The sequence below is a fragment of the Magallana gigas genome, chromosome 7 (genome assembly GCF_963853765.1).
Source record: "Magallana gigas chromosome 7, xbMagGiga1.1, whole genome shotgun sequence".
Lineage (NCBI taxonomy): Eukaryota > Metazoa > Mollusca > Bivalvia > Ostreida > Ostreidae > Magallana > Magallana gigas.
The window spans coordinates 36,584,686-36,598,370 of record NC_088859.1 but is presented as its reverse complement, the minus strand read 5'-3'; the positions used below and the strand labels follow the sequence as shown (position 1 = coordinate 36,598,370).

At 32.8% G+C, this 13,685-nt stretch overlaps 2 protein-coding genes across 3 annotated transcripts in view; one reads left to right on the top strand and one right to left on the bottom strand.

Moving 5' to 3' along the window:
* Positions 1-3,022: 3,022 nt before the first annotated feature.
* Positions 3,023-13,685, bottom strand: part of LOC105325428 (uncharacterized) — a 32,372-nt gene continuing 21,709 nt past the window's right edge. For both annotated transcript variants that reach the window (XM_034458231.2, XM_034458232.2), the window contains exons 40-51: positions 10,930-11,038; positions 10,479-10,628; positions 10,126-10,282; positions 9,313-9,388; positions 9,047-9,134; positions 8,360-8,559; positions 7,764-7,964; positions 7,018-7,156; positions 6,599-6,676; positions 5,773-5,899; positions 5,505-5,625; positions 3,023-3,951 (exon numbers count right to left, since the gene is read on the bottom strand). In XM_034458231.2, coding sequence (XP_034314122.2) covers positions 3,814-3,951; positions 5,505-5,625; positions 5,773-5,899; positions 6,599-6,676; positions 7,018-7,156; positions 7,764-7,964; positions 8,360-8,559; positions 9,047-9,134; positions 9,313-9,388; positions 10,126-10,282; positions 10,479-10,628; positions 10,930-11,038 — 1,584 coding nt within the window. In that variant the 3' untranslated portion in view covers positions 3,023-3,813. The remainder of the gene's footprint in view (positions 3,952-5,504; positions 5,626-5,772; positions 5,900-6,598; positions 6,677-7,017; positions 7,157-7,763; positions 7,965-8,359; positions 8,560-9,046; positions 9,135-9,312; positions 9,389-10,125; positions 10,283-10,478; positions 10,629-10,929; positions 11,039-13,685) is intronic.
* On the top strand, positions 11,866-13,559 carry LOC136269967 (FMRFamide receptor-like). Its single transcript, XM_066065946.1, has one exon. It carries the CDS (start codon positions 11,917-11,919, stop codon positions 13,111-13,113), a length of 1,197 nt encoding a protein of 398 aa, XP_065922018.1. The 5' UTR covers positions 11,866-11,916; the 3' UTR covers positions 13,114-13,559.

Sequence of the window (13,685 nt, the reverse complement as noted above, 5' to 3'; positions counted from 1 at the left end):
ATATTTTGTGCCATATTCGTTTAAAATTGGCCCATTGGATCTGGAGAAGAAGAAAATGCGAAAAGTTTACGCCAATGACGAATACAGACAACGGACTTTGATTAAAAAGGCTCACTTGATTCTTTGGCTCAGGTGAGCTAAAAAGTATATTTACATATGTGCGATGAATTTGCGAACGTTTAGTGGGACTATAACTGGGTTTATTGACTGTGAACTATAGTTTATCAATATATCCAATCTTTAATTTAAACCACAGTGAACGTGTCACAAGTGTAAACTATAAATATCACAAGAAAACATTACATTTTTAATGTGAGAGAAAATTTCAAAATATATATCGTATCGTAATATTTTTTATTTACACCCACCAAAAACATTTACAATTTACAAAACTACACTTTCAAATAACTGGGTGACTGTAGATACTAAATTTAACAATAAGACAAAATATAAATTTTGTATTTACACCAATCAATGCAACAAATATAACAACATGTAAAGAGTTATGTACATCTTTATCAAATATTAAACAATGTATACCAATATTCTTATCATAGACAAAAATCTTTAAAATAAATATCACATAAAACAGCACGACTATACGTAAAAAGTACACCATGAAAAAAAGTAAAACATTTTTGGGGTTAATAAGATAATAGTAGACACTAATCATAAAAATTCGACAGATTTTTTATTTAAATTTGAAGACGCTCAGATAAACATGCATGTATATATCTAAAGAAAAGATACGAAAAATGAAATTTTTCGATTGAATAAATCAATTTGTTATACTTTCATGTTAAATACTGAAATCTGATTGGTTAAGACGCAGTTCATAATCCTTTCTATTACCCTCAGCGTCAGCAACGCACTTAACAACGCACTTAGCAACGGGTAACATTAAAAAATGTTACATGCGCGAAAATTATGCGCGTACGGTTCGCTGTAGAATTCACGTTATTCCTATATAAAAGCAGTAAAATTTTCTTAAAAATTAAGACATTCAGTATAACAAAATAAATAGTGCCTGTTTGGGTGTCAATTTCAACTGTTACCCTCCCAAACAGGCACTATTTATATATTATCAAATATCATGTCATTTTGTTCGTTTATTTGTTGTTCAATTGAAAACCGGTTTCATGATCGAAATCTCACAATGCATGTCAATTTTTAACGGGTGTTGGTCTATTTCAACAAATTTCGTCTCAAGATTCAACGTTCAAAAATTGACCCCGGGTCAATTTAAATCCAATTCTTCCTTACACAGGTTATTATACATGTAGTTTAGAGTTTTGAATTAATGTTTCTCTTATTTTTTTTATACATTTTATGAATTCTGAGTTCAAAATGTCCATAAACTATGATTTGCTACACTATTATTAGCATTCGTTAACTATATAGTGAAATAATAAAATGGTAGAATGCAAACCATAAAACCGACATTATCAGTCAGTTAAAATTCTTTGCAATGGTAGATGTTTATTTTCAGTGATAATTATAGTTTCCTTTTTGTGACACGTTCTTTATAGCTCGCCTGAGCCGAAGGATCAAGTGAGCTTATTTAATTAAAAGTCCGTTGTCTGTAGTAGTCATTGTCGTATATTTTTCACATTTTCGTCCTTTTCTCCAGATCGAACCACTGGGACAATTTTAACTTGGCACAAAGCATCGTTTGGTGATGGGAATTCTAGTTCGTTCAAATGAATGGTAACTCCCTCTTTAAAGAGGATTTAAGGTTTCTCCACCCTTGATGTTTTTATGGTTAAATTGGTGAAATAACACAGGTACACTATCAAGGCAATTATAGCGACGACTGCTTTCCATTCAAACATCACATCTTTTTTACAGATTTCTATATAATAAAACAATTTTTTAAATAAATTAATCGCAATCCTTTATTTTATGTATTTTAACATTTAAAGGCCATTTAAACTTGCCAGTTTAAAAGCCATCACATTTAGAGTGAATATTGATATAATTTTTCAACCATGAATAAGTACAGTTTAGCAACATAAAACGTCTATAACTTTTGAAATAATGGTGCAAACTCACTGAAAATTAAACATTTATAACTGATTGTATATTCTATCGAAATCTGCAAAGAAAAGTTTACCTTGCCAGGTGAAAAATAATGAATTTTAGTCTCTATCAACTTTTCCTAAGTACGGTTTTATCAGTTTTTCATTGAATTCAGCGATTTCAACTTAAACTACCCTCTATAAAGTGTTAAACATTAGTGTAATTTCATATTTTTCATAGCTTAAAATGTGTAAATCTTAAGTTAAATTAAGAAATATTGGCAAAATCATACATCACATAACTCTAATATTATAACCGATAACGGTAAATTATTCCGGAATGCTCCCAATGATGTCATGCGACAATCGAAAGACCTTAATTTAGAATTACGGAAAATTTGTTGGTATTTTCGAAAATCTTCTTCTCAAAACAATTTGTCCAGAAAAGCTGAAACCTGTGTGAAAGCATTCTTAGGTAGGGAAGTTTCGTTTGTTCAAATTGTGGTCCCAGGAGGTAGGATGGGGCCACAATGGGGGGGGGGGGGCTGTAACATAAGAATATATGCAGAAAATCTTTTAAAAAATTCTTCTAAAAAATCATTTGACCATCAAAGCTGAAACTCGTGTGCAAGTATCCTCCGGTAGTGTAGATTCAAGTTTGTTAAAAAAATAAAGTGAATCTAGATCTATTAGGTACATGTAAACTTAGACTATTATTCTAAAATTGATATCGGTATAATATTACAGATGACACTTTTAGTAGTTGATTTTTACTAACTTGCCTAGTGGCAATTTTGAATCTAGTTTTCAGTAAATTAGATTTAAAGCTTTTTTAATTTAGAGAGAGATAAACCTAGATTATCATTCTAAAGTTAACAACAATTGAATACAGTATTACGGATGAAAACTTTAGTCTACGAATATTTAGTTATAATTTACGGACCGTATACTATATTTTACAATCAATTAACTTAATACACGAGTAATTTAAAAGATAGTATGGGACATCTGTCGATATTATTGTGAATTAAAGAACATTAACATTTGAATACTTTCACCGGCTAAGTATTTTGAAAATTTTTGGAAAGGTAAAAAATGCAAAACCCTCAGCGGTTTTCGATGACTTGCAGATTCGTAGTTAACCCTCTAACCCACTGCTACGCTATTAGGTGACAATATAGAGAAAAAATTCTTAATTACGCTTCATTTTCTTGTTTATTTCGATACACATTGCGTCACAACATAGTGGTGTCACATACCACCTTAAATCAACATTATTAAAAAAAGACAGTTCACTAGCATACTGGTAGAGGAGATATGAATTTTGTCTTGCGAAAAGGAAACAGGTTCCATGGGGAGATTGTCAGGTTTTGCCGTAGTCTCCCGCAAGACCGCCTTTGTATACAAGTAGGATGGACATTTAAATCTCAAAGACGAAGCACAATAATTTGAATCCTGAATCTTGAAGTTGAGAAGAAAATATAATTTGAATCCTAATTCAGATTTCATCGCATTGACCATCTGAGATTTTAAAGGACAACACAGCATTTAAAAGGAACAAGTTTTCAACGTATGTATTCTGTATCATTAATGATTTTTATGTGTTAACAAAACATGCATATACATGCATCACATTCTCTTCTTATCAAAATATAATTTTAATTGATAACATATTTAGTCATTTCGCACCATCAAGGCATTCAAACATCAATGTTCATCCACTCAGTTATTTTTTTGTATGTGTAATAATTACACAATAGCTTTCAGTTTTACACAGATCACAGAATCCTATTGATCACCACACACCACTAGGTAGGTATGTCCTAGTCCTTATTGCACTGTCAAAAGCTAGGCCGGTAAAGAACTCTAGACCAGTAACAATCTCCACATCCCTCACTCGGGCCTCATTGTCACTCAGATAGTCATCAGGTGACTGTAATAAAAGTACTCCATCATTCTCAACAATCATACTTGTTCATACATATAGTGATCATCGAAACAAATATTGACATTAGTTCTAAAGCTACCGTATCCTTTGAAGTAGATCAAACACTAATAAAGTGTCCATTCTAATCCAAGATTAAGTAGACCATCTATCAATAAGTTTTGAGTAATACTGTATACAAGGTTATTTTGTCCCTGTTATTATCGCCCTTCTACACTTGCAGACAGTTTTGCCCCATCTTGAATTTGCCCAGGCAAGTTGTACGCGGGTTGATCCAAAGGAAACGTCACAGATGCGATAAAATCGTGAAAAAATCCGCGTAAAGTGACAAAAAACTTGTGCTTTGAAATATATGGCATGTCAAACGTTACAGCATTTGGATTGTACAATTTTCTATAAATTTCTATTGTATTGTATATTTTTCATTTGTATTGTATTTTGTATTCTATAATTTTCAATTTGCATTCTATAATTTTCCATTTGTATTTTATAATTTTTATTTGTATTGTATAATTTTCCATTTGTATTGTATGACTATCTATTTGTATTCTATAAATTTCCATTTGTATTGTATAATTTTTATTTGAATATTATAATTTTTCATTTGTATTGTATAATTTTCATTTGTATTCTATAATTTTCCATTTGCATTCTATAATTTTCCATTTGTATTTTATAATTTTTATTTGTATTCTGTAATTTTCCATTTGAATTGTATAATTTTCCATTTGTATTGTATTATTTTCAATTTGTATTCTATAATTAAACAATACTAATTGAAAATTATACAACACAAATTGAAAAGTATACAATACTAATTGAAAATTATAGAATACAAATGAAAATTATAGAATTCAAATGGATAATTATAGAATACAAATAAAACATTATCAAATACTTATGACATTCATACAATACAAATAGAAAATTATAGAAAACAAATGGAAAATTATACAATACAAATTGAAAACTATACAATACAAATTGAAAATTATACAATACAAATGAAATTTATACAATGCAAATGGGAAATTATAGAATAAAAATGGAAAATGATACATTACAAATAAAAAATTATACAATACATATAAAATTTATACAATGCAAATGGAAAATTAAAGAATACAAATAGAAAATGATACAATACAAATGAATATTTATAAAATGCTAATGGAAAAGATTGTATATTGCAACATTTGACATGACATAGAGATATCTACCTAATTCAATTCAGACCTGAAAATTTTAATGCATTATGATGAATATTTCTGAAGATAATATATATCATGTAGAGTATGAAGCAAGGATAGTCGCCACACGCTAGCGACATCATTTTTAGATCTTTGGCGTTCTGGTAGAATTACGCAATTTAGTACTCTATGAAAATTGGCCACGATGCTCTATTTAACATATTTTTTCGCCAAGTCTTAAATTCGCCCATTGACAATGAGGGCAAAAGGGATGAAAATTAAATGGTGGCAAATATTTCCCTTTATACAGTAAACACATTTCCAACAATTTAATTTAGGATGTTGTCTTACCAGACAGTTGGTGTCCTTCTCTATGTGGGGTAGGATGAACGACAGAGTGACAGGAGACTCACAGGGCCAGACAGAGGTCAGGCAGCGGGAGAGGACCATGTAGAAATGACTAGGAACTGGCCTGTAAGATAATTATATACAGTTTTCATGGTCACTGTTTACCCAAATAGAGACACATGTACATTATACTAAGACTAGTTACAGTAATACAACACCGAGTCTGAATATTTATTTCATCCAAATATATATTAAGTGAACTAAAGCTTACTGGGACTGGTTGAACTGATCTGGCAGTCCATCGTGATTCCAATCAAACACTGGCCCAGTGATTACATTTATGTTGCTATATAGAGTGGTCCATTTTTCAACTTTCTTATGCAAGGTCTTCCATATTCCTGTTGAGAAAGTCAAAACGATGTAAATGGCCATTTAAGATAATATCAATAAAATATAAATGGATGCAATCCAGTGAACATTTATTATTAAAAAAGGTTTATTTATCAACTCAACAACAAAATCCATATAAAACATTCAACAAAATCAATAGTTATGAAACTACAGTAGTACAGGCTATTTTAATTAGTAAAATGGAAGATGTCTGTAAAGTATTATTGAACTAAAATCCTATGTCAGTCACATCAGGTATTGTAGGTAACCTTATTCAAATTCAGACGCACACAATATTAAGCTGAATATGTGGAATTAAAGGGGCTCAACTAAAAGAGAAAGATTACTCCTTGGTATTTCAAATTCCAAAATGTGCTTCCTATTTTATGCAAAAGTTAAGAGGAATTACATGTATATAATTGCAACAAGACATCAAAACTGCACATTTTAATGAAGTTGTCTGACTCTTCCATAAGTCAGTCCTTTTTTATGAATCTCTCTTTCTCGCATATGAAAAAAGTAAGCAACTAATGTGAAAGGATTCTATCAACAGGCACACACACAATTAGTTTGGAAACTATTTTTTTCTATATTCATTAATTCACAATTGAAATGTGGAGAGACTGCGTTTACAATTATGGTATGTCTCCACTTCAAACTAAGAGAAATCATATTGTGAATTTCTCAGATCTATTTAAGTTACTTACCATTTCTAAATGCATTCAACATCGGCACATAGATAGATGAGAAGGAACTCAGTTCAGACTGACTCATTGATGAAGGAACTACAATGGACACAAACATTTGCATTTACAATACTGTAATTCATTCTGTATATCAATTTATGAAAAAAAATTAGACAAGTTGGAAATGCTAATGAAAACAGTGTCCACAATTAATCTGCATACATTGTAATTATGTAAATGTAAGATTATATGATTTTATTTCTAGCAATCTCTTTTAAAATGCTGTGCATATGCAAAACAAACTCTCAAATAGTTATAAAATTTCATTCATTATGCAACAAATTACTGTTTGGTATTGATATTTTATGGTCAATATTTTAAGGATAAATTATTTCAGATAATGATTCTAACCACTGCTGTGTATGAAATCTATAGCCTACCCTGGCCAATGAGTGAGGTCCATCTGTACTGGCTGTCTAAGGAACCACTGGTGTTACAGGACCCCACCCCCTCAAACTGACCCGACACTCTCTGGTCAGGGACCACACAGGCGGAGTCATCACTACCAACCTCCCTAACCTAGAAGATAATAAGATAACATTTTGTTAATTTGTATACTTCTAGTAACTAGCTGAGGCATTTTATAAAAATCATTTAAAACAAGCATGCATTAAAAAAAGTAGATGCATATACGATGTAGCAGTATATAAATAGTGCCTGTTTGGATGAGTAACAGTTGAAATTGACACCCAGAGGAAACCATTGTCAACCGACACGAAGCGGAGGTTGACAACGCTTTTTTCGAGGGGTATCATTTTCAACTGTTATCCTCCCAAACAGGCACTATTTATTTTATTATACTGAATGTCTTAATTTTAGAGAATTTTTTACTGCTTTTATATAGAAATAACGTGAATTCTACGGCGAACCGTAGGCGCAAAGTTTACGCCCATGTAACAATTCATTGTGTTACCCGTTGCCAAGTGTGTTGCTAATGCTGAGGGTAATAGAACGGATTACCAACTGCGTCTAAACCAATCAGATTTCAGTATTTAACATGAAAGTATAATAAAACAAGATAATTCCTTCAGGTTCATAAATGCATGAAGGCTCTTCTAATTGAATATCCTTGAAAATAATGTACTTTAAAGATTAAAATAAAGAAGTACATCTATTATAATTGTACCTGAGCTTGATTCAAGGAATAAGCAATCCACAGGGGGCGCTTTAGATGTTCACTGTAGCCAGTGATGAATTTGTCCTGGTAAAGTATTTTAGAGAACACTCCAGGTTGGCGAACAGAGGGGTATCCATAAGGAAGCTGTTCGGATACATCCATGTCTGTGATCATTGAGGTGAGAGCAAGGTATCTCCCCACAGTCTGCATCTGTACATATCATCAAAATACCATCAACAGTATGCACAGGAAAAAAAACAATGATATACATGTATATTATGAAAATCTTATCCTTGAGCACCATTTGGTCTCACCATCACCAAAATTTTCAAATCCTTAACTCTTATCTTTGGAAGAAGAGTGCATAAATTTTACGTAAAAATTCAGACTTGAGGCTGAGTATGGACTTGAGTAAAGTTGGTGATGGTGAACCCACAGCCATCGTCATAAACCCATGTTGGTTTCACTTCTCTTAGGTAAGAGAAATGAGACTGACAATGAACCAGAGCATGCTTAGAAATATTAAATGGCAGAATATCTTAAAAATATGGAATAAATGATTTTGAGTTCTTGTTTGTACATCTTTCAGAAGTATTGCGCATTACCTTTTCTGGCAGGAAAGAGCACAGTTTGTGACATGCAGCATTGTCCACAGCTTTGACAAACTCGGAGGCCTTCACTTTGGTCGTGTTTCCATCATTCTTATTGCCCTGAACCCTGGCGACTGTGCTAGGATTTCTCAGTATGTGATGCAGGGCTCCAAAGGATCCATTGTTTGGAGCAGGGGAGGTGAGATTCAAAATCACTAATGATAAACAATGATTTCTTTAATATTTTATTCCTTTGCAACAATTTATTTAGCTAAAACAGATAGTGGGCCATGGCTTGCCAACTTTTAAAGTTCACTTGGATGTACTTTTGCGGATACACTTGTACGAGTACATTGTACCGGTTAAAGACAGTTTCATGATTTGTTGCGGATGATAACTCATGACTTAGAGGTACCCAAGAAATCAACAAGAATTGAGCCCAATTGAATTCTAAAAGATCCATAATTTTTTTCTACACCTTGTAGATCTAGAGGGAGATTAAATAAACATATATTTTAATAAAAGCTTCCAGTTAAATAGCATATAATTGCACTCTCATTGCAGACAAACAAGAGCAACTCATATTTTATAGACTACAAGGTATATTTAACCAATCACAGTGTCTTATTTAACTCTGAAGTATTCATCTATAAATTGCTGCTATAAAAAATAAACTAAACAGTTGAATTTGAAAACACTCACCAGACATCATATTATAAAGCTCAATGTTCTCAAAGGGATATGTTGTCATATTCTGCTTGAAAGCTGGTCCATGGGCCAGGAAAAGGGCCTGTAAAATGATCAGTGAAGAATTCGATCAACTTTAACACCTGAGTGTGTTGATCATAAGTAAGAACCTTGACAGTTTTGTTATTCATAGTTTACCATTAATTTCTCATATTTTTGTCCAATCAATTTAGAAGATGAATAAATGAATGATAGAGACTGGGCTAGGACCCTCGACCCACCTGCATAGACTTGTACATATTGTCGTAACCATGGTTACCTCCCTGGCAGTACTTCTTGTTGTAACCATGCAGAGACCTTTAACAATTGCAAAAGTTTGAACTAGTAAAAACTACATTAATTCATGCTTCATTAAAGTTGAAGCTTATAAATAGTATTTTTATCTGAAAAACAACCCCTCTAAAAAAACACAAAAACACACACACACACACTCCATTAGAGGCCAATGTCCCACATTGGCCCCCCCCCCCAAATTTGACTCTATTCCAATCTAGGCTATATATTAGGTAGTTGTCTACTCAACTCACATACTGCAGTATATTTAAATTCTATACTTGAAAATTCAAAGAAATATCTCCTTTTTTTAAAATTATTTTTCCTTGATTTAGGGGCATATTAAGCTCTTTACCTTGGCACATACATATTTAGTGTCTCTCTATGCTTTTATATCATTATTTTTTGTTATCCTGCATCTCTCATGTGCCCTTTATATTGATCTGGGGTTCTCTGTTAAATAACCTTATATTTACATAACAAAAGAATGCACGCAAAAGAAAGAACACTAACATTTTAAAAAATATATTTCTTATCTATATACTACTATTTGAATCCCTACTGGGGCATCACTACTGGTCTTTGGATCTCAGTATGAAAAACTTTAAAACCATAGTTTATCAGTATGCCTGCTTAGAGACATCACATCTTGTAGCATAAAGTACATACATGTACATGTAGATTTGAAAATTTTCTTTAAAATTGTCCCTACATTAACTATAAATGATAACTAATTATGTATAACATGAACTTTGACCCACCTGAAGGTCACCAACCACTTGTCCTCAACGTCAACAACCACTGGTTCAATCCTCTTGTTGTTGACATAGTGGTGTCGGACAGGTAACAGATTCTTGTCAAAGGCCTTAAAGTGGGGAGACTTACAGGTTAGATTGGCCAAAATACTGGACACAGAGTCTGGAAATAAAACACAAGTATCTCAATTTGATATAATATCATAATATGCGCAATCCAAGTCTTAGTAAAGTTAATATATCAAAGTTATCATAAGAACAAATATTGGTAATACATAAGTCTTATGTGATAAATACATGTACATTATGGTAACTAATTAAATGTTAATTAAAGCATGTGGCAGAACTACTGTACATACAGGGATGGGTAACTGGATGGAGTCCTGAGCTAGAATACTTGTGAAGTGGATCTATCCTGCTGAAGGCGCCCTCATATATGTACATGTTGTTCACATTGGTGATGTAATCTCTAAAACTAATCAGTCTGTCACAGTTGTTATCAGCCATGCCTAAAAAAGGAAAATTTACAATAAAAGCTGAAATATTCATTGAGGCAATTAACATTCATCAACAAAACTTAATCATTAAAGAAATGTTTATTTCAATAAGAATTTGTTCATGTGCTATGTTAATTAAGGTATTATTTTTCACTTCTCAATGAAATAATATATTCAAATCCACTGAGGGTCCAAAGTGTTTTATTTTTCTATTCCAGTGTAAAAACCATCATTACATTTAATAGAAACTGACACAAAAACTTACTAATCTGATATTTTTTTTCTTCAAAAAATGCAATTTAAATTCTAATACCATGATCAGCTATGATGATTATGTTGGCACAGTTGTGCATGTTTCTCTTGTAAAGTCCTTCCATCAGTCGACCAACAGCCTCATCCACTCTGGTCAGGGCTTGCCCGATCTAAAGGAGAAAATTATACATGTGATGACATCCTTGCTAAATTTTGAGTGCATTTATTTACAGTAATTCCTTCAAAATACCTGGCATATTGTTAAAGAAATTACATACATTGCTTCATTCATATTCATTGTTTTATATATGATGTTATTACATAACTGCATGTACAATATTAAAACAAAATTTATTTTTTTTCATTGGAAACTGACTAACAATTGGCATCAAATTTTTCATTTAGTTCATCACATTTCCTGATTTCTTAACTAGACACAGATGTTCACCAGGTTTTGATTGAGATAATTTTGGTCATAAACTACCATTGTAATTCTCATATTCAATATTTTACGACATATCCAGATTACTATGTTGATCAAGGAGAGATTATTTATCAGACACAAACACACCAGATTATTGGATATGTGAGAATCATTAAATGCCCTCCTTACTTGGATAAAATCTCTTTGAATATTTATTTAATTTAGATCTCCGAACTTGTCATTTAAATAAAGAACATACTATCATCTCTCTGCTTGCTTAATTTGCCACATTCTAATTAGAAAAGTTAGCATTTAACTGTCTAAGCTTTTGTTAACATTGTCCTGTAAAATGTCAAATTAGTAAAACTCTGAAAGATTTATAATGTATAATTATTAAGGAACTAAGAAAGGTCAATATAAAAACAATCCCTCAAATTATAATCAATCTTCCAAAGGAAATTTCTTGATTAAGGGTGCATTACAACTCTAGAGTACCAAATGACCTGACAAATTGCACTCCTGGTCAAATAAATGCCAGCTCATAAAATTTACTACCTCTTGATCATTGGCCATTTAATTGGGAAAATATTTCCTCTCAATTGAATTCATTCATAACTGGTCAGCATGCCTGCTTTGGAGAACTATCTGTCATTTAATAACATGACTTTTCTAACTGGAAATAATACCAATAATTCCACAGACTGGACTCCTATTATCATTGATCCATCAGTGTTGGACAAAATTCTTTTCCGGATCAAACTCTGGCAGATTTCGCATGGATATATACTCTTTCCACTTTGTCTGTTTGGAATCATTGGAAATGTTCTATCCCTGGCCACTCTGACTAGAAAAGCCGTGAGGTCCACCACTATCTCCATCTACCTCCGCTGCTTAGCGATGGCTGACTTTTTTGTCCTACTAACGGCTATTTTCCGTTACAGAAGCTACAAACTTTTCTTCGATGACGAGGGAGAAAAGTGGTCCATATATTACTTTGACCCCTACGTACAGGTTTATGTGGAGCCTATTCACTGGATGGCCCTAGGAGTGTCCAGCTTCACCACACTGGCTCTGTCTATGGAGAGATACCTGGCCGTCAGGTATCCAATCAGAATCAAGCGCACCTGTACTCTTCAGGTGGTCAGAGCAGTCATCATAGGCATAATGACCACAGTCCTCATCATAAGTATTCCCAACTTCTTTGCCTACAGAGTGGGGATGTTTTTAAGAGACAATAAATCCTACGTGGCGGTAGCCATGCTGACAGAGATGGGCAAGAAGACCCTGTACCACTGTGTGTACCACAGCTATCTCATTCCGTTCCTGTGGTACATTTTACCGTGGATCATGCTTGCTGTGTTTAGCACTCTGCTCTCCAAGAATGTCCGCAAATCCAGTAAAATCCGTGTCGACATTCCAGCCACACCCAACCCTAACAGGAACCTGACACTCCTCATCATTATGATCGTGGTTTTGTTTCTGATCTGCAACTTCCCAAACTGCATCATCGTTTTCTATAACCTGGTTCATCACACAATGGACAACGATGTCTGTACACACGAGACCCAGGGACTTCTCTCGAAAACAACAAAACTGTATGATGTGTTGGAAGTAATTGGCGAGATCCTGAACGTATTTAACAGCTGCATAAACTTCATTGTCTACTGTGTTGTTGGAACTAAGTTTCGCAGGGAGTTAAAGAGACTTATTCTGTGTGAAAAGTGTAAAAAGAAGCGCAATAATCGCATCGTGCCTAGCTACTCCTATCATAACCGCACAAGGGACACAACTACAGAAGTCATCTCCAGCATTGCTAGATAGTATAGCTGATACATAGCTGGTGTATCCTGATACATGTATAAGTGCATAATTTAAATTTTAAGAGACCATGCAACCAACAACAATTGATCAACAATGATTGAATCTTTATCTGGTGTCTTACAGTTGATTTGAGAGATAAACTTATTACTGTAATATATGCATGACTACATATTCTATGATCAGAAAAATTAAGGTACTAATGGTCAAATTAGAATGAATTCAGTTATTGTCAGTAGTTTTTGGTATCTCTGATACATACTACTAAAGTTTTAATCATATTGACAGCTAAATTTCCAGTATGATAAAAATACACTATTTTAATTATCAGTGGTTATTGAAATGGAATGATAACTAATTTCTGTCTGCTTTTATAAAACCTCAAGAATCAATTTTCATGTTTGTCTATCTGTTGGTGCAAAAAATTGGAAATGTTTGTTATTACTAATTCATCTGTATTTTAATAAATTGTCAATCAAACTTCATTTATTTAGCTAGCCTCCATCTAATACTCTCTAAATCAAGAAAATCTCCTATCTTCATGCATCAAGGGAGAAAATATATTTTTTTGTTGG